General features: G+C 41.2%; 3 protein-coding genes and 4 non-coding genes across 9 annotated transcripts in view; 6 read left to right on the forward strand and 1 right to left on the reverse strand.

The window, feature by feature from the left end:
- Nucleotides 1-965: 965 nt before the first annotated feature.
- On the forward strand, nucleotides 966-2,268 carry LOC118314935 (60S ribosomal protein L4-like). Its single transcript, XM_035641733.2, has 4 exons — nucleotides 966-1,251; nucleotides 1,451-1,579; nucleotides 1,776-1,859; nucleotides 2,036-2,268. The coding sequence occupies exons 2-4, from the start codon at nucleotides 1,458-1,460 to the stop codon at nucleotides 2,106-2,108; spliced, it is 279 nt and encodes a 92-aa protein (XP_035497626.1). The 5' UTR covers nucleotides 966-1,251; nucleotides 1,451-1,457; the 3' UTR covers nucleotides 2,109-2,268.
- LOC118316084 lies at nucleotides 980-1,047 on the forward strand. The gene has a single exon (XR_004795087.1). It is a non-coding gene; the product is annotated as a small nucleolar RNA SNORD18 (small nucleolar RNA).
- LOC118316087 lies at nucleotides 1,307-1,375 on the forward strand. The gene has a single exon (XR_004795090.1). It is a non-coding gene; the product is annotated as a small nucleolar RNA SNORD18 (small nucleolar RNA).
- LOC118316083 lies at nucleotides 1,636-1,706 on the forward strand. The gene has a single exon (XR_004795086.1). It is a non-coding gene; the product is annotated as a small nucleolar RNA SNORD18 (small nucleolar RNA).
- On the forward strand, nucleotides 1,901-1,967 carry LOC118316089. Its single transcript, XR_004795092.1, has one exon. It is a non-coding gene; the product is annotated as a small nucleolar RNA SNORD18 (small nucleolar RNA).
- Nucleotides 2,269-2,283: 15 nt separating the features above from the next.
- map2k1 (mitogen-activated protein kinase kinase 1) lies at nucleotides 2,284-10,231 on the reverse strand. Its single transcript, XM_035641730.2, has 11 exons — nucleotides 9,974-10,231; nucleotides 5,592-5,802; nucleotides 5,065-5,211; nucleotides 4,823-4,900; nucleotides 4,637-4,688; nucleotides 3,880-4,004; nucleotides 3,424-3,631; nucleotides 3,186-3,250; nucleotides 3,004-3,062; nucleotides 2,829-2,874; nucleotides 2,284-2,744 (listed from the first exon to the last, which is right to left on the reverse strand). The coding sequence occupies exons 1-11, from the start codon at nucleotides 10,054-10,056 to the stop codon at nucleotides 2,631-2,633; spliced, it is 1,188 nt and encodes a 395-aa protein (XP_035497623.2). The 5' UTR covers nucleotides 10,057-10,231; the 3' UTR covers nucleotides 2,284-2,630.
- Nucleotides 10,232-19,711: 9,480 nt separating this feature from the next.
- Nucleotides 19,712-23,284, forward strand: part of megf11 (multiple EGF-like-domains 11) — a 67,606-nt gene continuing 64,033 nt past the window's right edge. For all 3 annotated transcript variants that reach the window (XM_035641716.2, XM_035641717.2, XM_035641720.2), the window contains exon 1: nucleotides 19,712-19,971. The gene's annotated coding sequence lies outside the window, so the exon portion shown is untranslated. The remainder of the gene's footprint in view (nucleotides 19,972-23,284) is intronic.

Raw genomic sequence — 23,284 nt, forward strand, 5'->3', positions numbered from 1 at the left:
CTATATTGACTATATAACTATTTATTGCACAACTTTTTTTAACCCATTGAATATTCAGTATAAACAGATACTCTTTACCATAATACAATTCCAGGCTAAAGGCGACCATGGGGTTTGGTGGCACAGGTCACATTGCGGGACCGTGGGTGTCACGGGCTGATTGAGTCCAATGGTGATGCAGAATCAGCCAGCAAAGTCGACTTGTTCTACCTCCCAACTGCTTGATGAAAGGATGCACCGCGATAAATGGAGCAGTGTGAACTGGTCAATGGGTAGAAAACAAATGGTTAGTAAATGAGAATAGTTGAAAATGCACACCCACCCTCAGCTGGCTAATGTCTGCTCTCTACTGGATTCTTAATCAAACTGAAACCGGGAGATTAAGCCTTTTAAGAAGTGTAGCACATTTAAACACCACTAGATGGCATAAAGTGATTTCTGGAAAGTAAATATGAAAAGACTAATTCTACATAACATTTGTCCACATAGTATTGAAATTCAGAGATAAATATCCGAGGCAGCTTTGGTGGAGGCTTAAAATTGATGTACAGTCGACACTGAATAGGTCATGTATGGCCTGACCAAACTGCAGGTAAACAAAAGTGATGATCACCAGTAGTGTTGCAAGTTTGGGTCAGGAAGTGATGTTGGATACTTCTTAACCGAGCACGCCAGCTGGATGAGCTGTACGGCACCTGGCGTAAACCTGCCTCCTTTAAAGTCGACTACAAGTGAGTATTTAAGGAGCATGCACAAGAAAAATGATCATGGCAGTGAGTGAGCGTCACAATACTGTACACGTTCTTGTTTGTTTTTTCCCATACATTAACTTTATTTGTTTCCCATTTCAGCCTGCCAATGCACAAGATGACCAACACAGACCTGAGCAGGATTCTTAAGAGAGATCCAGGAAGCACTTTTTCACTTTTTGCACCCAAGTAAGCACTACTCCATTTAAGTTTAATGTTTTTTAGCTAGTCAAAAATGATGATGTTCCACTTCAGGTCCGTGTTTCTGAACCCTGATTTTTATGGAAGTTCTGAGCGTCACAATACTGGTCAGGTTCCTGTTTATATATATAGTTTCCATACATTGACCTTCTTTGTCTTCCATTTCAGCCTGCGAATGCACAAGATGACCAACATAGACCTGAGCAGGATTCTTAAGAGAGAGATCCAGGAAGCACTTCAGCAAGCTGGATGAGCTGTACGGCACCTGGCGTAAACCCGCCTCCCTTAAAGTTGACTACAAGTGAGTATTTAAGGAGCATGCACACTGTACCACAAGAATAAATGTGTTGATCATATTACAGTGATGAGCTTCCACTTCAGGTCCGTGTTTTTGAATCAGTGATATTTAATGAAGTTCTGAGTCTGAGCGTCACAATACTGGTCAGGTTCCTGTTAATATATAGTTTCCATACATTGACCTTCTTTGTCTCCCATTTCAGCCTGCCAATGCACAAGATGACCAACACAGACCTGAGCAGGATTCTTAAGAGAGAGATCCAGGAAGCACTTCAGCAAGCTGTGGTGTACGGCACCTGGCGTAAACCCGCCTCCCTTAAAGTTGACTACAAGTGAGTATTTAAGGAGCATGCACACTGTACCACAATAAATTATCGTGTTGATCATATTACAGTGATGAGCTTCCACTTCAGGTCCGTGTTTTTGAATCTATGTGATATTTAATGAAGTTCTGAGTGTCACAATACTGGTCAGGTTCCTGTTTATATATAGTTTCCATACATTAACCTTCTTTGTCTCCCGTTTCAGCCTGCCAATGCACAAGATGACCAACACAGACCTGAGCAGGATTCTTAACAGTGAGGAGATCCAGAAAGCACTTTGTGCACCCAAGTAAGCACTGCTCCATTTAAGTTTAATGTTTCTTAGCTGGCCAAACATGATGATGTTCCACTTCAGGTCCGTGTTTCTGAACCGTGATTATATGGAAGTTCTGAGCGACACAAGTTTATTACAAACATTGCAGTTTAGCAGTTCATAGTTAACGGTGAGTTTTATTGTCACTACAGCAAGAAGAGCAACCGCAGAGTTCCGAAGAACTTGACTATTATGATGAAGACGTCATGCCATCCACAAGCATGACCCTGCGGTAAGAAGTGAAACTGTTCAAGATCTGTAGATCAAGGGTAAGATGCTGAAACCCAAGAAGAGGCCTGGAAAGAAGAGGGCACCTGCAAAAGCTTCAGGCCTAAATTCATACTCAACAGACTGGAGTTCAGTGATAATAAATGGTGATTTCTAATTCATGAGTCGGATGTCATTTCAAATTTTTATTTCACAATACGATTTCACAAAAAGATATGGATCTGTTGCTGCTGAAAGGACACTGGGGTAAAGAGGAATATCAAGCACATAGGCTGAGCAGCATTTGTCATGATTAACTTGAATCATTAGAAAAAGATGGCTTTTCAGGCTGGCCTGCAATACAGCCCAGAGAAATGTTCAATACATAGTTAATTTCACCTGGCATTCAGGTGTAAATATATAACTGTTGATTGCACAACTTTTTAAACCATTGAATATTCAGTATAAACAGATACAATTTACCCATATTGCAATTCCAGTCCAAAGAGGACCATGTGTTATGGGGTTTGGCGGAACAGGTCACATTGTGGTACCATGGGTGGGTGTCACGGGCTGGTTGAGGCCAATGGTGCTGCACAACCAGCCTGCGAAGTCGACCTGCTCTGCCTCCGACTGCTTGATGAAAGGATGCACCTGGATAAATGGAGCAGTGTGAACTGGTCAATGGGTAGAAAACAAATTGCTAGTAAATAAGAGCAGTTGAGAATGCACACCCACCATCTGCTGTTTCAGGTCTGCTCTCTCTGCAGGATTCTTAATCAAACTGAAATTGAGACAAAGCACTTAAGGTGAGCAGATTTCACACCACTTAGTGGTATTAAGTGTGATTTGTGGACATTACACTGGCATTTAATGCTGGTAAATGGTAAAAACAAAACAAAAAACTACATACCATTTGTTCACAAAGTCTTGAAATTCAGAGCTAAATATCCCAGGTAGCTTTGGTGGAGGCTGAAAATGAGATGTACAGTCAACACTGAATAGGTCAAATATGGTCTGATCAAACTGCAGGTAAAGACATTGATCAATAGTCTCCTGGGAAGTTCATGTCATGATATAATGGAGCACACTCACCTCATTGACTATATAATCAAGTAGCTCAAATATTGCCATTGGTGGTCTGCTGTCCGGTCCGTATGCTATGGGGGAGGAAAGAAAGTTATTCACTGTGTCCTCTGCGCTAAACATTATTTTCTGTCCTTTCATGAAAATATTTAAGTTAATATACTGTGGCAAACATTTTCAACTGGCTGAAATTTCAGTTAAGGCTGCACTGAGGAATCTGGATGAGCCAGTGTCATCTCAGACTTACAGCTGACTGGTCGCCCAGGAGGCCGTGGCTTTGGGGAGGACTCGCTGGAGGCTGAGTCCCCATCCACCGGGAGGCCAAAAATCTGTTCCAATTCTCTGGCATCGGGTGGCGGGATAGGGAAGCGTCCAATGGCCATTTCAACCAGGGACAGACCCATACTCCAGATGTCCGACTGAACAGAGTAATGAGTGCCCTGTAGACGCTCGGGCTGCAAAATAAAAAGCCATTCCATAATTATTACAACAATTTATATTTTGCGGTGGTATAAATCTGATTAATTGCACAGCCTGTGGTTACACGTGAACCTATTTTTAACATGGCAAACACTGAAAAGATATATGGCCTTTTGACATAAAGCCTATGTATGAAGCAATTTCCAGGTAAAATACGCAAAAATCCCTACAGCTAATGTGTGAAGCTATGTGCAGCAGGGAAAGTGTGTCCATTTTCACCCACAGACATGTAAGACCGAGTGCCCACAAAGGAGTTGGCCATGGAGTCTATGAGCTGTCCGCTCACTCCGAAGTCACACAGCTTGATCTCACCGCGGGAATTCACCAGGATGTTGGAAGGCTTGACGTCTGAAAGAGGGACATGAAATATTTAGGAGAACTGGCAGGGGACAACGTGCAGTCTTCTCTAGCATTTTTTTTTCTCACAAACACCTCGTCCATGCACCTGAAATTACATTAATGTGACACTGCACTTCAGCCTCAAGTTATTTAGAGCAAACAATGTTCGCGAATGTGCCTTAAAACAACAGTGAGGTGGGACATCCCAATGTTTATCCTTCTCATATTGACCGTCTTAGTGTCCCTCCCTGATGTGCTCTGGATGTGGTGGTAAACAAAACCCAATCTGTTCTGTGCAGAAAATTATCTGAAGCTAAAATGAAGCATCACTAATCTGACTTGGATAAATCTCTCTAAATTACAGCCTCATTTGTGCAAAATTGCCTCTTTTCTTATTACTATGTTTTCACTGCAGCTCCACAGTGAAACACAACATGGATTTTTCTTTTAACGATAAAGGCTGTAACTTTTGGAGATGTCTGCCTGAGTAACTTGTCCCGCCAAAGCTTCATATTACATTTCTGGATAAATGTTTTTTAGAGAAGCGTGAGGATTTTGTCCTTTCAGTTTAGCGTTTGCAGTGTTTAAATGTGTCAAACTGCATTTTATTTGTATCATATTTTAGTAAATTAGTGATTGACCTCTGTGCATGATCTTGTGTTTCTCCCTCAGGTAGGAGAGCCCTTTAATGACCTGGAAAGACAAATATTGCATATAAGCAGATTCAAGTTAGAGATGTTGTTTTCTATTAAAAAAACAACACAAATATAGCTGTAATTTAACAACGGGAGCACACAACTAGTGGGCGAGGTGTTGGAGGTACCCACAGCGATGCTGACTTTTCCAAGGATCTGCTCTGGGATCTTGCCTGCTTTCTTCAGCGACTGGTCCAGGGAGCCACCGTCCTACAACCAGCAGGGAAGAACAACACGGATGAGCATCTCCTGAAAGGACTCGTTGAAATTCAGAGTTTGTGAAGAAACAAATACTGGACACTGTCAGGTACAACATATAAAGCAGCTCAAAGAGAATACTGGTCAGCTCTGATATATTAACCCAACAATTGTACCATGTGCTCCATGCAGATGCTGATTTCTCCGTCACTGTAGAAAGCTCCGTAGAAGCCCACAATGTAGGGGGAGTTGCACTCATGGAGCACCTGCAGCTCCCTGATGATCTGGTTCCTGATGGCCGGTTTGATCTCCAGATGGATCAGCTGGAACACAGAAGACACCAGGTTTTGTTTACACTCTCACGTCACACAGAACAAAAAGACGGGGTGGGTGGTGCCGCCTTGCTTTTGGATATTGGATGTGTGCACACAAATCAGATACGATACAAGCGAGCTAGGAAGGGAACTGTGTTAATATAGATCCATGTTTTTTTAAATTTTATATATATATATATATATATATATATATATGAAAATATATTTTTGACAGTAACCTGTATTCCATCTTGTGCACAAAATAAGATGCATTTTTCTCAACACTCTGTGAAAAACAGTGATGATTTCTGTAAAAATCTATATCTGTGTGACGTACTGGGGAGGAAAACGCCATATGTAGTTGTATAATACAAGTACACACAGCTCACCTTCCTCGCCATAATCAGACCGGAGGGTCGGTGGGAGACCTTGAAGACAACTCCCCCGTTGCCTGCACCCAGCTCGCAGATCTTCTCAAAGTCATCGTCCTTCAGCTCTCCCACCTTCTGCTTCTGTGTCAGAAAGGCCTCCAGGCGTTTCCGCTGCTGCTCGTCTAACTCGAGCTCCTCTAGTTTCTTCTGCAGTGCCTCCAAGTTTGTTCTAACAAAGGGTAGGAAAAAATGATGAACAATTCGTGTATTGATGAAGTATTCTTCCCCTACATAAAAAAGCGTCCTGAGTTCATTCAGACGTTCAGACAGATTGTTTATTGGAAGTATTTGCTTTCCCCTCAGGAGGCATGAAGTAATCCATGGTGATCTAGTTTATCTGTTGTGGTCGTGAATCCTCCGAGAAAAGACAGAGTTTAGTGTAACACAGCTACTGCTGCACGTGCTGCTGGGAACAATGGAAACCAACCAAAGAGCCGGCGTGTGTTTCAGCATCCCTCTCCCAGATCCCAATGTGACGAAGCTCAGTCTTCCTCTGAGCGCTGACGCTGCTGTTGTCGCACTGTTGTCATGGTGACACATTTCCTCGACTAGTCAACTGTAGAGCGAGCTCTGCTCACCTGCCGCTGTAGAAGCACAATGCTTCCTGGTTGTACACAATGTAAACGGAATCTTGCTGAGGCTAACGACAAGATTGTTACAGCATACTGTGTTCGCTCGACAAGATATTGTTTACATTGTTTACAACCGGGACGCATCTGCTTCCACACTGCTCTTTGACCTCCCCTCCTCCTCCTCCTTTGTATCAAGACGCGACGCACAGCAACACTTAGTCCGTCTAAGCTTTTACCATCAAGGTTATAAAAATATAACGACTCGTCACGTCATCTTAACTGAAACAGCTGGTCAGTGAATTTTTTTTTTATTAGGTCAACCATCTTCAGCCGCTAAGTCCTGAGTGCTAGTCTTCCATATTTGTATTGTTATTGACCACAATTCTCTGGTGATAATAAGGTGGGTTTTGTCACGACTCAGCGGAGAGCAGGGGAGTGTGCTCATCTCTCTGTTGTTCCAACACACAGTAAAGAGAGGGTTAAGTGTTTTTTTTTATTTTTGACAAAAGGCCTGCATATCCATGGAGACAAGGTGCTGAGTTTGAGTTGGCTGTGGGCGGCGTGGGCGTTTTGTCGACAAGAGCTGGAGGTGGAGGAGGCTGGAGATTCTGCGAAGAGCAGCAGCCTGAAACACACTCCACACACAATATGTGGGAGGGACTCCAGCTGCCGCACGCTGCAGCCCATCCACACAATGTCCAAGGACAAACAGCGGGACTTCAATAAAAGAGAAGACATATGTCTGTAGCTTGACCACCAGAAAGAGGTGTCTCCTTTTAATTTTGAAGATTCTTAAACTTTTTCTTGTACTGCCCATGAGATTAAATCGGACAAAATGTACATAAATAGAATAGCTGTATGTACCAGAAGGAAGGCAGGATTTTTTATTTAATAAGAATAAAAAACAATGCTTGAGTGAATGAAAACGGATGCTTTTGCAACAAAAAGCGCTAGTTCATTTCTGCTGGAACAGGATAGTACTTTTATTTGTACACATGGAAAACTTTTTAATCCTGGATTCGTGAGAGTGAACGTCATGTTAAGTCACTAAAGCCACCGAAGCCTGTTTAGATCAAAGAATTCCCTAAATATTAGAGGCAGACACTTCAGTCTGGATGCATGTGGCAGTAGCATTTTATCCAAGAAATTCAGGTAGTTAGAAAATTGCTCGAACAAGTCTGGACAGTTTGGTGTTATTTGTTCATATATGCTCTCTGATACTATCACATGCTTAGCTGGCAACGTGTGGGCCACTCACTACAGTTCTCCCACGGCTTCCAGCCATTTCACTCGGAGGAAGCGCTCCGTGGTAGGTACTGGCAAATCACTTTGAGAGCTATTAAAAACAATACTGTATTATTGGAGGATCTTGGTCCAGTTCAGTTATGTCTGTAATGCTGCACCGATTCTTTGCCAGGCCGGAAGGTGAGAATTGACCTAAACAGAAACGGCTTTGTGACACAGCAGTGATTGTGTCTCAGTGATTTTATTCAGTAGTTTGACTATTTAACCTCTATGCATTTTCAACTGGGACATGTCCACACGTCATTACACAACAACGCACCTCCATGCATCACCTCTTGATGTGGTCACGACTTGACCCTTGACACCCAGCTGTGATGTTGGGTGTGGGCAGTGATTCAACACTGTACTTCTGAGCCCACAGCGGCCAGCTTAGCTATATTTCTCCAAAATCTGCTCCATCACATGTGAAGCAAAGTGTCCTGGTCCTTCAAATTCAATCCTCCCCCTCACTGGTCTGCAACTCTTTGGCAAAGTTCTAAACTCTTGAAGAAACAGTTCATCCTTCCACTTTTGACTTCTGGTATTTGTTGTTTTTTGTTGTTTTTGACATGTCTGACATTGACATTTGGCCAATTATTGTTTTTACAGGTTCAGATGCCCTTTGCAAACCATAAAATGCTTTCGTCACCAGAGCATTTAACATACAAATTCATTTTAGGCCAACAATATTTGAACTGCTCTGTCAATGCTGTGTAACTGCAGCAAATTTGACCCCCTTTCCTTTTTTTTCACGAGTTGAGTTTTATGCTATATGCTAGGGAACAAAAAGTCTACGGCGTGTGAGGGACAACTGTGCACCTGCAGACCCGACATCTACCGTCACTCGACCGGAACAGGATTTACTTTTCCTGAGAGCCTCGGGCAGCTTAGAGTGCAGACCCACATGAAACTGGCTTTTTATGGGAGGGGGTGACACCGGGCTCCATGGCTTTTTTGTGTGAACAATGTCAGCCTCAATGGCACAGTGCGCAACACAGCAGTATCACTGGACACACACACACACACACACACACACACACATATGGAGACTGTAGTAGCAGGTAGCAGGAGGGATCCCTCCACGGCGGAGATTGCCACATCAGAGCTGTTGATTGTTCCTTCATCCTGACATGCTGCTCCTTGGCCCGTTGCAGCCTGCCCAGCAGCAGCAGAAGCAGCAGGAGGAATGTGCTCTGCATGCTTTAAACATTATGTCATCAACAACTTCTACTGAACAAAGCAAAGGCACAATTCCACTGTGCAACATTACACATATGCGTATCCTTCCTTATGATTTTAATGTGTGCCTTATCATATTCGTTCTAATGGAAAGCTGGGGTGTTTTCTGCCCAGTGTCGGCTTCTGTCAACAAGGCTCCTGAATTTGTAGATTGAAACAATTAGCTGATTTGAGGATAAGTTGATCCCCAGACAAATGTTTTGACGAGTCATTTTTCAAGCAAAAACTGTGCTTCCCGTTTCTTAAATGTGCGACAGTGCTCCTTTTTTTGTCTTAAATAATATATATATATATATATATATATATAATATATAGCATTAATGAGAAATATTTGTTGGCTGCAGACTAATACATTTTCATCAAGTAACAGCTGAAATTTTATTGCGGAGTAATATTTATATTTATTCGATTTCACACAATTCACTGAAAAAAAGACCCAGATGGCTTGACACGTATAATCTAATGATGACACGATGCAGTATTCGGCCTCTACAACACATTAGAAAAGCGGCCACCACGGGGACGACGTGTTATGTAACTTTCATCTCATCTGATTCAGTGTTTGTTGCTGGACTGACTGAACTTTTCTCTGTGAACTGAGAACTAGAGCACAGTGTCACAACATTTTAATGTCTCCATTACTGTGCTTTTTTCAAAGGATGGTGGGAACAGGCAAAAGTTCCACAAACACACAGAGATACTCCTCTACATGCCGCCTCCCAGGAGAGGTCAACCTTGGACTAATCACTGTCACTCAAAAGGTAAGCTGAGAGAGTTGCACACGACAGACAGTGATGTTTAGATCATTTATGTTGGGAAATACTCGAATAAGATGCATTTCTGAGGTTTTTGGCATAAGGAAGCTGTACAAACATATTGAAATCATCAGGATTTCAGGAGCCAAGTGTTTAAATGAGTGCTTGAAATGAATAGTGTTGATTGAGAGAAATATGATAATAAATTAGCAGTTGGCTCTGCAGCCATTTAGAAAAAGCAAAAAAAGGCAAAATTTGGAGAAAAAAACCGGAAATGATCATTAGTAGCAGAAAGATCAGACAGACAGACACACACACACACACACACACACACACACACCATTCGTTATCTGTGTGGTGCTGCCAGTCGCGTTGGCCTTTACAGCACAGTGAGTATTCATCAGATATAAATGATGGATCAGAAGAAGCCATTATCAATATCCATATCCCCCCCAGTGTCAATCGGTGGTAGATAAACGCTGTCACTCACTCTGTGGCTCCGGTGCCGTTGATGGTGTTTCCATCCGGGATCGGGTTGAGTTGGATCGGCTCTGGCTTCCTTCTCTTCTGCATCTTGATCACAGAGACCACAGGGAGTACCGCGGAGAGGATGGACACCCGAGGAGGAGGAAAGGAGAGTCACACACTGACACACTCAGGCCGGGGGCTGACAGCAGTGTTGTGACGAGCCGCACGGACACTGACGTCCTCCTCATTAATGGCTGGATGTGAATGATCCGGGACATCACGCGTCACAACAGTATTTATACTCGTTCCCTCTGCTGGCGATTGGTGGTATTACAGAGTCATTCAGAGAAGCTGTGGGAGAGGAGGGAGGATGCGACACACGACACAGATACTACAGGCACATGTACTGGTCAGTTTTCAGATTTTGGCCTATTCCATGTGTTCTGATGTATTATTACAAATGAATCATGCATAGTGTGTGTGTGTGTGTGTGTGTATATATATATATATATATATATATATATATATATATACACACACACAAGGATGGAAGGACTTTCAAATGTGGGAGCAGGGGATGGAGGAGCCAGTTTGACCAGAAGTGTGTACATATGATGTACGATGAAGTGCAAGTGTGAGACCTATAGTACTTTAAGATACTAATGTTAAAATTGGTCATTATGTGGCTGTTGAAAGTCATGTTAGTTGCTGTTTGAGTTACCCGGAGACATTAAGTTTCTGCATTTCCCACAGTTAGATATGGTTTATATATGTACACACTTATGGTCAGTTATAAACCTTAGTGTCAGTTTTTGTCAGCACTGCCTAAATCTGCTTTTGAAATCAACAAACAAAGACTTCACAACAAACCATACACCATAGGCTACCTGACCATACATATCATCACATCAAATTATTTGGAAAACAGCAAACACCTTCTTACAGAAAGCAATTTAATAAAAGTGCAAAAGTAATGCATACAAAATTTTTGTTTTGTCAGCAAATTGTACTTAGACTACCTGTTATGCATAAATTGGCTGCTGTCACCAAGGTGTTATTATATAAGACATTATTTGATTATTAACTTTGTTCTGATCTTTATAGGAGACGGCCTTAACGTCTATGAAATCATCAAGAAATATGAATATATTGTATTGGAGCTCTCTGTTTGGAGGGAGATGTTCCTGCATGTGGCCACTGTTGGTATATACACTCACCGGCCACTTTATTAGGTACACCTGTTCAACTGCTTGTTAACACAAATAGCTCATCAGCCAATCACATGGCTAAATTCAATGCATGTAGGCATGTAGAGGCGGTCAAGACAACTTGCTGAAGTCCAAACCGAGCATCAGGACGGGGAAGAAAAGGGATTTAAGTGACTTTGAACGTGGTATGGTTGTTGGTGCCAGACGGGCTGGTCTGAGTATTTCAGAACCTGTTGATCTACTGGGATTTTCACGCGCAACCATCTCTAGGGTTTACAGAGAATGGTCAGAAAAAGAGAAAATATCCAGTGAGCGGCAGTTGTGTGGACGACAATGCCTTGTTGATGTGAGAGGTCAGAGGACAATGGGCAGACTGGTTCGAGATGATAAAAGGGCAACAGTAACTCAAATAACCACTCGTTACAACCAAGGAATGCAGAATACCATCTCTGAACGCACAACACGTCGAACCTTGAAGAAGATGGGCCACAGCAGCAGAAGACCACACCGGGTGCCACTCCTGTCAGCTAAGAACAGGAAACTGAGACTAGAGTTCGCACAGGCTCACCAAAATTGGACAATAGACGATTGGAAAAATGTCGCCTGGTCTGACGAGTCTCGATTTCAGCTGCGACATTAGGATGGCAGGGTCCGAATTTGGCGTAAACAGCATGAAAGCGTGGATCCATCCTGCCTTGTATCAACGGTTCAGGTTGGTGGTGGTGGGGTAATAGTGTGGGGGATATTTTCTTGGCACACTTTGGGCCCCTTAGTACAAATTGAGCATCGTTTAAATGCCACAGCCTACCTGAGTATTGTTGCTGACCATGTCCACCCCTTTATGACCATAGTGTACCCATCTTCTGACGGCTACTTCCAGCAGGATAATGCACCATGTCACCAACGTCATATCATCTCAAACTGGTTTCTTGAACATGACAATGAGTTCACTGTACTCCAATGGCCTCCACAGTCACCAGATCTCAATCCAATAGAGCACCTTTGGGATGTGGTGGAACGGGAGATTCGCATCATAGATGTGCAGCCGATAAATCTGCAGCAACTCCGTGATGCTATCATGTCAATATGGACCAAAATCTCTGAGGAATGTTTCACCTTTTCAACACCTTGTTGAAAGTATGCCACGAAGAATTAATGCAGTTCTAAAGGCAAAAGGGGGTCCAACCTTTTACTAGCAAGGTGTACCTAATAAAGTGGCCAGTGAGTGTACATTGCCCTAACTCAGCACATTTTGATATTTTGAATGACACTGTGAAGGTCTCCTGTGTTAATAATTACTTTTATTAATAATACAAATAAGACTGTTAATATTTTCCAGCTCAATGACAAACCCACCAGAGCAATTTTCTAAATATTTTCATAATAATTATATCATACTTGCTAACAGACATTATGATTGCGTTCCTTCCACATGTGTCAGAGACAATGAAATCACTAAACCTCATCAGAAGAAATCCAAACTTTAAGATTCATCAAATGATTTGTCAATCTCTGGCATTGACGACATTTTCTCTATCACTGCTCCAGCTGCGGGACTGGTGAACTTCTCCCAGTCTGTTAATGTCATCGCTGACAGACATGTCCCTCATACAATAGATAGAATTAAAAACAGATACAATCCAGTGTCATCCACAGCAGAGACAGAGCCTGGTCCAAGGCTATAGATCCAGTGGCAGCACTGATGACTGGTTAACCCTATAGGCAACAAAACAAACAACATCTACATCAGCACGATTAGATACAATACATCAAATTATGATCTGTCTGCTCTTTCTGCCTGTGACAGTAGAATCTCTGCAGAACTCACCATGGACTCACTCACTTACAGCCTCAGATCAGACTAGAATCTGCTCATATCCCTGACAAGATCATGCACGGCTGAAGCTTTTAATCACCAGTTCTTGCTCTATGGCCTTTTACTACGTCTGCAGATTCAACTGTAGATAATTACCAAATCTGTCCAGTAGAGGGAGTCCCCACTGCACCACCTTCACCTGACTGCAAATCTTCCTTTGGTTTTGTAAGCAGTGCTGATGTTAACACTTGTTCTTCATGTATTCTTCTTCATCTTCAAGATGAAATAGCTACTTCACTACCTCACGTAACTTCTCTCTCATTTGAATCTAGTATCTACAGAACGTGATCCAGTTAAACTTATCCCTAATGTTGGCAAAACTTATTTCAGGTAATATGTTCTGTTTAAATGGAATAAACTGCAAATTACCCTGAAGTTGTTACACTTCCCTTGGAGATTTCAAAGACTAATAATTTTATGTTTTTTTTTAGGATTCTTATTAGTGATTTTCTTGATTCCTTGTTTCTTGGCTCCCTGTACTCTGCAGTTGTGTTATTTTCTGTTTGGCTGATTTTGTTTTTTATTTGTTGTTTCTCTACCGCAGGTCTCTCTTGTAAAGGAGATCTAAATCTAAATGAGACTGCCTGATTGAGGTAAATTTTATGAATCAATATTTAAACATTAAAATCTTTATACTTCAGGTTTGGTCGTTTGGCAAATTGGTTAAGTGGTCTCAACCCAGGGGCCAGGCCCCTCCAAAAGGCCACAAGATAAGAATGAGGGGGCGTGAGATGATAAATGGGGGTTTAACAATTCTTGAGAAATACAATTGCAGACATATTTGTTGTTTCTTGTCAGATTTTTTCTTGGGGCGGGGGCTCAAGGGCATGAAATTAACACAAATCATGAATGCTCTGTGAAAGTTTTGTCAACAACTTGCTTGCATACTTGCTACAAACAGAGCTGTAAAGTATTACAGGTTCTCTAATCCCACCATTATATCCTCATAAATATTTTAAGTATTTAAAATAACTGCGATCCATATGGGCCTTCTAATAATCTCCATCCTGAAACGAAGGCTATTATTTCAGTGATGGTGTTGAGGGTAGTTTGTCTTCTTACTAGATCTCAGCTCATTATATATTCAAATCAAAGGAAAAGAATGAAAACAATCTCCTGGAAAGTTTTAAAGCACAAGGCATAAAAAACGCAAGATTCATTTCATGTAAATTGTGTGTTAAATGCTTCTAATGCACCAACCTAATTCAAGGACATTTGAAAGCCATTTTATTAATTCAATATGATTCATTTCTGATTCGGGTGGAATACATTTCTATGATCAATGGACATTAAATAGAAACCACAAAGTCATAATTTACAACAAAGCAATAAAACACTGTGAAATATGCCAAATATTTAGAACTTTAGTTAGTAAACCTTTATTTGTCTCCCACTCCCACAGTTATGTCCAAATTATTAAAATAATTAAGGTTATCACCGCTCTCAGACATGCTGTCCATTACAAAGTCATTTTAGTCCCATTAACCTATTTTGCAATGATATTAATGAATATTGAAATTAAAATATTTGTATACAGTCTTTAGTATTGATAAGAAAAAGATGTTTTGATACTTTCTCAGGCACATAAGGTATAAGTCAGACTGTTTGGCCTCTGTGGAAGAAATGAATCAGAACTATGAAGGGTTTCACCGGCTCGACAGGAGCTCATCACCCTCCCTAATGAATGATGTGTCAGCTGTCAGTGTAACCTTACCATGTAGATTAGATATCAAGCAGGACTTGAAACTGGCTGCCATTTTTACAATCTGCTCTGAAGTGTCTACACGTTGTCCTGACAGACACAAGGCCACTGGGCCGTGCCTGGTTTACCAAAAGCATCTTGCTGCCAAAATCGTCTTTTTCTTCATAAACCAGGAATGACAAGAGAGGAGAGATTGGTCGTGTCCTATCTGGAGCCCATGGACGGGAACCGTGTGAATTCTAAGTTGCTTTTGACAAATTGGCTTGTGGACACTCAAGCATAACAGACCTGACTACAATCCCGGTCTCCCACATGGGCCATCACACATCTACACCACTGGCTCTTCTTCCTGGGGGTCTTGACTGCCACGGCTTGTTCCAAGATGATTATCGGGGTAAGAACACAAGAGAATAAGAAAATCCTGTTTCACAAAATTGTGTTTATTTTGGGGATATTTTTGTCTGTTTTACTTATAAACCTGTGATGAGGGGCTGCAATAACTGCGGATATTGCTTTGTACTGAGGAATCAAAAGCAGGAAATGTTGGAAAAAGCTTTTGGAAACATTTGACAGATGAGGACGTTAAATAGTTTCATTCAGTAATTTAACCTTGATAAAAGCATAATATTTAATATTTTCTAATGCACTTATGGTCAGTTAGGATCCATGGACTGCGGGAGCATGAGCGGGAACAATGTGATGAAAGCCACCATGTGTTTACAAGCTAGAGCTCTGAACTTTATTGGTATTAGTGTCTAGAATGGAAAGTATGAGCCTTTTTAGTCGAAAACACACACACACACACGTGTGAGGACATTCATCGACATTATGCATTTCACAGCGCCTTACCCAAACCTTAACCATCACAACTAAGTGCCTAACTCCAATGTTTACCCAAACCTAAATCTGATAACCTCCCAAACCTCAAGTCTTAACCCCTCAAACAGCCTTTTGAAGTTATTTGTTAGAATAACCCTTTTTTCTTCATGGGTCTCAGGAGGATATAATAAGCTACGCATGAAAAAAAAAGAAGAAAAGCAGAACAACTTTGCCAAAAGTGGTGTTTTGGATTTTCATGTTCCATACAGAACATAATGTCCATTAGCAGTGGTGATGGGAAGGTGGAGGTGTGTTTTTCTGTTTGAGTAAGATAAGTCAGAGGTAATACTGAGGCGGAGGTAATGGTACCTTCTATTACTTTTGGGCACATGCAGTTCATCTGGAGCACACAAGAAGCTGCATGTGATGAATGTGTCTGCTGAGGCCGAAAAGATACCTGTAAATGTCTGAGACACACACACACACACACACACACACACACACACACACCACCACCACCACCAATATTGCAGGATTGGTTTGGCGGATATAAATAGAGGGATTAGCTGCATAAGATGATGGCAACACACACACACACAGGCAGCATCCACCTGAGTGCCTGTGTGCAGGACTGAAAAGTGAATTTACTGTATTTCACATTTGAGGATCTTAGAATATTTTCATTTTGTGTCATGTTTTAGATGTATCCTGCCACATTTCAGAAGGAAATACTGTTCCTTTTACTCCACAGCTTCTGCTTGGGTTATAATACTTCCCAAGTTCTGATTTTTAAATTTGTAAATCGTATCAGATGAATTTAGATTTAAACAGCCAAAAAGATGTAAAGAAAATGGACCAGAAATGTTTAGCCCATTACTTAGTCAAATGATTAAAAATTAATCTACAGCTCCTATGATAACGATTAATAATTTACAGTTTTTTTTCTTCAAATTTCTAACAAGCAATTGGTCAATACTGAAGCCATTTTTTCAAAACTCTTCATACAGTCTGAATTATGAATGTACATCTTGGCCAAACAATTAATCTTACCTCCAAAGCTACTCACTCAAATCAGTAAAACACTTCATCCTCCATGTCCATGCCACTCTTTTCTCCCCACCAACCTGTCTTCTGTGATTCGTGTTAAAAAATAATCAAATAATAATAATAGTCCTGAAGCCGTCCACTTCTGTCTGTTCAAAGACAAGACTATAAACACCCAGGGAGGTTCTGAGCTGAAATTGCAATCAGCTGTGTTTGAAATGATGACTGACTATTTGGTTTTATTGTAAGTATTCTGCCAAAGTTTTTTCTATATACTTCAAATATGGTTTCTAGAGAAATGCACGCAATCTGCCATCATTCAGTTTTGAATGTGTTTGGAATAGGTTTTTAAAACAGCGTGTTCGCATTTGAAAAATGTGCTGCAAATATGGTGGAGGATAAATGCGAAAAGAGTTCATGGATTTTGGTGGTAATTCAGTGCATTTTGTGTGAAAGCAATGAAAAACTTATGAACAGTTTGGTCCAAGTACACTTCTGTTTCACAGAACTGCATCATTTTGTCCAAATACATGTTAGGCTTTTTGAACATTCAGTCATTTTGAAGAGTTATTAGAAAAATGTCTAATTTTCTAAATGTATAACTACAATGGCAAGTTTACTTACTAACTATAACTGACCACAGAATCAAGTGTTAGACTCACTTCATTAATAATTCATAGAGCAATCATGTTCAACACATTTATTTACAAAAAGAACAGGTTTCATTATTGACTGCGATGCAGGGTTATGTCAATATTGTCTCAATATCTTGCTATCTGTCGGATGACTATTATATGGCAGACTGTGAGCCAATAATTCAGCCACTTCTGTACAGTAAATAAACATGTTGCAACGTGGCTTAGTTGGTGAATGAGATAAAGTCTTTACTTGTACGTTTGAAGTATTATTTTGTAATTCATTGTGAGTAGGCTAATCGTAGTTTAGTAGAAGTAGTATTAATGAATGTTGATGCACTATAGTTGGTGAATGAATCTAAAATAAAATCCACATAATATGTATTGGGAAAATAACCCACTACTGCAAACAAATGAGTTTGTTGTCAACTTTATTGACAAAAGTTGCTGCATTTTCTGTAATTTTACAAAAAATGACTGCAACATTTCACTGTCAAATACATAAAAAAAAAGTGTTTTAAAATGTATAAATTCAGGGAAAGTCCAGAATGTTGGTTCGACTACAACATTAGGCCTTTATGGAGTCAGCATGGTTCCAAAATCCATCAGTAGACAGGATGGTCTTAACACGCCTCAGTATCCTGGTTTATGAGTATCCCACCAGGCAGCGCCATAGCCTGGGTGTTAGGAAGTCCACTGTAAAATGGCAGAGGGCAACAAAGTACAGAAAGAATACTTCTGATCACAATCAAACTCATTAATGTGCACCAACATCTCGATTGCCAATTTAAATTAAGAAAATAATTGCTTCTGATTCTATCTGAATATATGCAGGTGCAACCCAGACCAGGAAGCGCCAACAAAAAGGGATCCACTCGAGAGCAACGCTATTGTATATAAGAAACTTAGAGTCGGGTAATAACACAGACAACAGACCCCAAGACGCCCATTAAAAAAGATTTAGCTCAGTTTAGTTTATCTCAGCAGCAATTACTCCCCTTCTCCTCAATGGTGTTGAGGATGAACATAATAAAGCAAAAGAAAATACATTGGTAAAGGTTGTCAATAAAATATAATATATCTCAAACAATGTAAGTGGGGGGAAGGAGATTTGAAATATTAGATAAACAACAAATAAATTACAGACTATTGGTGATGATTCTGCTGTCGTCAATTCGTTTTGTGTATTGGAGGAATTAAAAAAAGATCTACAAATTTGGGAAAGTACACCTGCAGAGCTGATGTTAGAGGAATGCAAGACCTAATCAATAAAATGTGGGAGATTGCTTGTCTGTTCTAAAACCAGTGGGGGCTGAGAAAATATTACCAAAGCAGGGGAAAATAGATCATTATTTTCAGCTATGAATATGCATTTGGTAATATAGTATATGTGCAGCAGCAGGTTTGTGTGTGTGTGTGGGGGGGACTCAAAATACACTACAGTGCCCATTATAATGAAGGAATATGTCAGACAATGCAAAATGTGGCTTGCTGATGTGTTTTTAATAGTTTAAATGCGGAGAGATGAATTGCGCTAAAGGCTTTTCATGCAAAGACAATAACTGCTTGTAGGATCAATTTGTCATTTTTTGCCTTTTGGCTGGATTTGTTGATAAAAACAATGAGTAAGCACCAGAGTTATCGCTCAAAACTATTATTTTTCCAGGTAGCAATCATTCAATAAAGAAAGGCGCTTCAGTTTAAAAGGTCTGTCCACTACACTCGCCACCCTCTGACCTCCCACTGGGGAACACACCTCTGGTAAATGTCACTGAAGCCCTGCTAGGGTCCAAGTCTTCCATGTGGAAAATCAAAAGGGAAATAATCTGGTCTGTCCTTGAGAACAACAGGGTTGCAAAAGATGTTTTTTCTTCTTCTTCTCTCTGCTAGCAATGTCAAGATTAGAAACCTTGCTCAGGTTCACAAATGAAAAGCCCCCCTGCCATCAATCAACTTCCTGTCGAAACTGGGGCATAAATCTGTCACGGGCATGATGACGAAATGTCAGAACAGGTGGATTTTGAAGAATCACCTGAGAAACTGAGCTGAAGCCTGATTCTACCCGATCGCCCTCTATATTTCCCGGTATGTGTTCATCCTTACAGAAAAAAAAAAATGTATAGGATCTAATTATGATAATTATGCTGTTCCGGGCAATTTACCCTCGTGTAATTTCCAATGTTGAGCCAGGTATGGAAAGCGGGTAGACGGTCTGTGATGGAACTGGAAGAAAGGTAGGCCTATGTTTATTCATCTTTCTTCTTCTTTTGTTCGTTTACTTATCTACAGGTTGTGTACCTGTGAATTGTGTCTGCTCGGGAATGTGGTAGAGTTACGCATTGGGAGACGTGTGTGTTTAGGGCTGTATGGTCAGAGGATGGAGGGGGGGGCTATACGGCATCCACATCAGCGCCCGTGACGTCAGCAGCGTTTAAAGTGGGCCGCGCTTCCCCCAGTGAAGAAGAGGAGAGGGATGAGGGAGGAGGCAGCCGGACCGACTCCTGCGCGCGCGTCACCGTGTCAGTGGGATGCGAAGGTGCCGGTGGGAACTCAACAAGCAACTACCTGCTCGGACCCGACCTGCCTGCCTCGCGAGTTCCACGCACATCCAGTGATGGAAGACCGTGTTGCACCGCGGACCAACCGATTACTTTTTCTTTGATTTTTGAACATTTTCTTTTTCGTTGTCGTCGTTGTAGTGAGAGTGGTAACTTTACGCGCCTCGCCCCCCGACGGGTGAGTTCGAACGTCTTCTCCCCTCCTGCAAAATCCCGAGCAAGGGCTCGATTGAATCGGCAGAGGATGCTGATGCTGCAGCGGCGGGCATGTCCGAGCCGGCGACACTGTCCGCGGCGATGCACAGCTTTGCAGATGTTTGTTTAAAGAGACAAATGTGTCCATTTGTGGTTGTTGTTGTTGTTGTTGTTGTTGTTGTTGTTGTTGTTGTGTGTTGTCGAAGCGTCCCGCATGTAAGTTGGGGCGCAGTCTCTTTTTGGGGGGCTTTGGGAGAAGCGCTGCTGTTTCCTGGCTGCTGTGACAAATTGTGCTTTCTATTTAATTAGGCTATTGGCGAGTCTATCCCGTGGCAATGTGCGCGCCGTGCCAAAGAGAAGGGCTCTATCATCCCGGAGAGTTTGATAATCTACTGCCGCTGCCTTTGTGTTCGTGTGGCATCATCTTTTTTATTTTACAGTCTGCAGGTTCTATACCAAGAGAAACTATTAGTTTGAAGATTTAAAATCCTCTTGTAATGCAGTAAATGATAACGATTAAGAAGCATACTACATGGTCATATGAGCAGATGGTTTGACCTGCTTCATTTAAAGTTTATTATTATTATTATTATTATTATTATTATTATTATTATTATCATTGTTATTATTTCCTGTTTATTGTATTATGTTTCTGGTAAGTTGGATGACTGTGGCTCACCACCTTTAATTTCTGGGCTCATATTAGACATTACCACATTTGACAGCATCGGTTCAAGTGGCGCCTGTACAGCATTGTGACGTGTGAAGTTATAATTTCTTCTCGAACGAGGATCTCAGATAATGTTCTGTCCTTCAAAGTCACGGTTGATGAGTGAATCCAGCAGCCGTGATGAACATTTTGATTTTGAGCCTGGAACACAGATCCCAGTGAGTGTGTTGTGTCCCCTTTGCGCCACTAGGTGACAACAGAGTGCAGGCTAAAGCGGCTGATTAAACTTTCACTAGTCTATTAGTCAATGAGCAGATCTGGACCATGGTTTAATAATGAAATCATTACTGCTGTTGATTTCCTTTGTGGAATAATAAACAGACCAGGAGGCCCTTTTGTAAAATCAATGTTTTTTATCAAATCACTGGCAGAGGCATTAGGACACACACACACACACACACACACACACACACACACACACACACACACACACACACACACACACACACACACACACACACACACACACACACAAACAGACACACACACACTCACACACTCACACCTACACCTTGTTTTGTCCTGTTGGAGCTGCATAGATTGCAGCTTATGCGCCGCATGGATTCCCTGCATTATAGCAATTTGTCAAAGAGTCATTCATTATAAATGCACCTTGGCACCAGAGCAATGCAGGTTTAATTTTGACTGACGGACACTTTAAGTTTGCTGAGACCTCGTGTTACGATTTTGTTTTGTGTTTCCATTCATGACTCCCCCCCCCACTGAGTATATAATTGCTACATATTTATTGTACTTCATAACTTCACAATTTAAGTCCCATGTTCTTTTTTTCTAGATAACTACACAAATGCAGCATATTTGCATTCATAAATACATGCACATATGCAAACTCATATTTACTGTAACTCAATTACTGTTTGCTTCATATTAAGAAGTTAGATGAGCAGTTGCACAATGGAAACTGTGTGAATGCAATGAAGCAACAAACAAGGGCAGCTGTCACTGAGGACTGTTATGGCCCTTCACAATAACAGAACATGTGGATGGCCATTTATCAAATTTTCATTTTCCTTTGCTCATGACTTCCATGTTCACTTAATCCACACTGTTGTATGGCTCCAAAATGTCAATTTACACACTTTTTTGGGGCCCTTTTCTGACAATGCGTCTTTTTTTTTTCAACGAATCCAGTAATTTTTAAAAATGTTTTATTGATCTTAAGTAGTAAGACAATTTTCTTATTTGGTATCTGTTAAATCAAAATCCTTAAATTTGGCAATGACATGGTTTTCTTTGTACAGCATTCTCTGGCCAGCGAGCTGGGGAAGTAATTTCATGTTATTATCACATTTCATGTTAGTTTGAGTCTGCTGGGATATATTATACACTTCGAAGTACTGTAACACGTCCAGTGGGCTTTTAAATTATTCCCCCTTCTAGTAAAGAGGCTGTTCATTAAAACATGTGATCAATAGGTTGGTGGTGCTGCTCCGTTGCTACAGATTGTTTAATCTGTTTCATACATATTTTTTGCGGGGTCATGCTACTGTACCAGAAAACAAACTGACACTCAGATTAGCTTCAGCTCTCAGTGAAGCCAAGGACGTCATTGCAGCTGAGACACTGAGACGCCATGAAATCAGACGTTGTTTAATGAGAAGCACGAGCAGACCCATCTTTGTCTTATTTTCTCGGCCCTTCCAGAGCGGCGGCTCCTTCAAGGGCACATAAGTGGCTCATGCATTCTGTGTTTTTTGTTGTTGTTCGGTGCGCTTTACAGTCTAGTGAACCCTTTCAACTGGAAATCCTGATGTTTGGCTCAATCAATACATTTAATTAGTGCTGATTAATGAAAGTGTGTGGCCGTGGAGGGGTGACGGCTTTCTCACTTCGCAAGGACACATTCTATTTGGCAACCAGGGAGAGAGGGCTTTCACTGGTAGGAATGTGATTTTACAAATGTAAATTAGACATAATGAAAGAATATATGAGATAAGAGTCGTAAGTACGATTTACATATCAGTTTGTTTGAGAGGACACACAAATGAATTCTTTAATCATCCAATAAATGCAATTAACACTCGATGAGTTGCTGGTTCTGACCCACGCAGGCTCAATGATCTTTTTGATCACACGTGAATAAACAGATTCCTAAACACTATCTGTGCTGCACAAAGTAAGTTTCCCCACAGGTCAGATATGCTATTGTCAGTGTGAGTATAATCTCCAGCTGTGGAATTGGTGTGTACGCTACTCTCAGTGTACTGTTGGATAATGAGTGGGTTGGATCCAGTTCATAAGGGCAAATCATAACAGTCAGCTCAGCATTATGAGCCTGACACAAATTTTGAGAACTACATATGAACACGTCAGTACAGTGTAATATTCCGAGGCATAGCTTCTCTTGGAGGTTGTTGATATTCTTGATTTAAGCCCCACGAAAGTAACAGCTCCAATGACCTTTATTCTGCAAATTAAGCTGGTTTTTTTTCTTCGCGCTGACTGATAGATCTTATTATTTCAGCAAAAGTGCATTCAGCGTTGAGCAAATACCCCGGAGCCACAGGAGCTACATTTACAAAAGTTAATGAAATATATGGCGGCA

Source organism: Scophthalmus maximus, chromosome 7, assembly GCF_022379125.1.
Source record: "Scophthalmus maximus strain ysfricsl-2021 chromosome 7, ASM2237912v1, whole genome shotgun sequence".
In the NCBI taxonomy this organism is placed as follows: domain Eukaryota; kingdom Metazoa; phylum Chordata; class Actinopteri; order Pleuronectiformes; family Scophthalmidae; genus Scophthalmus; species Scophthalmus maximus.

What these genes read in the sequence shown, in the direction of transcription:
- LOC118314935 (XM_035641733.2), top strand. Translation starts at nt 1,458, where the DNA reads ATGCACAAGATGACCAACACAGACCTGAGCAGGATTCTTAAGAGAGAG. An exon ending in TCCCTTAAAGTTGACTACAA is followed by an intron (nt 1,580 to 1,775) that starts GTGAGTATTTAA and finishes CTCCCGTTTCAG; the next exon opens with CCTGCCAATGCACAAGATGA. An exon ending in AAAGCACTTTGTGCACCCAA is followed by an intron (nt 1,860 to 2,035) that starts GTAAGCACTGCT and finishes TTGTCACTACAG; the next exon opens with CAAGAAGAGCAACCGCAGAG.
- map2k1 (XM_035641730.2), bottom strand. Translation starts at nt 10,056, where the DNA reads ATGCAGAAGAGAAGGAAGCCAGAGCCGATCCAACTCAACCCGATCCCG. An exon ending in GCATCTGCATGGAGCACATG is followed by an intron (nt 4,901 to 5,064) that starts GTACAATTGTTG and finishes TGCTGGTTGTAG; the next exon opens with GACGGTGGCTCCCTGGACCA. An exon ending in ACACAAGATCATGCACAGAG is followed by an intron (nt 4,005 to 4,636) that starts GTCAATCACTAA and finishes TCCCTCTTTCAG; the next exon opens with ACGTCAAGCCTTCCAACATC.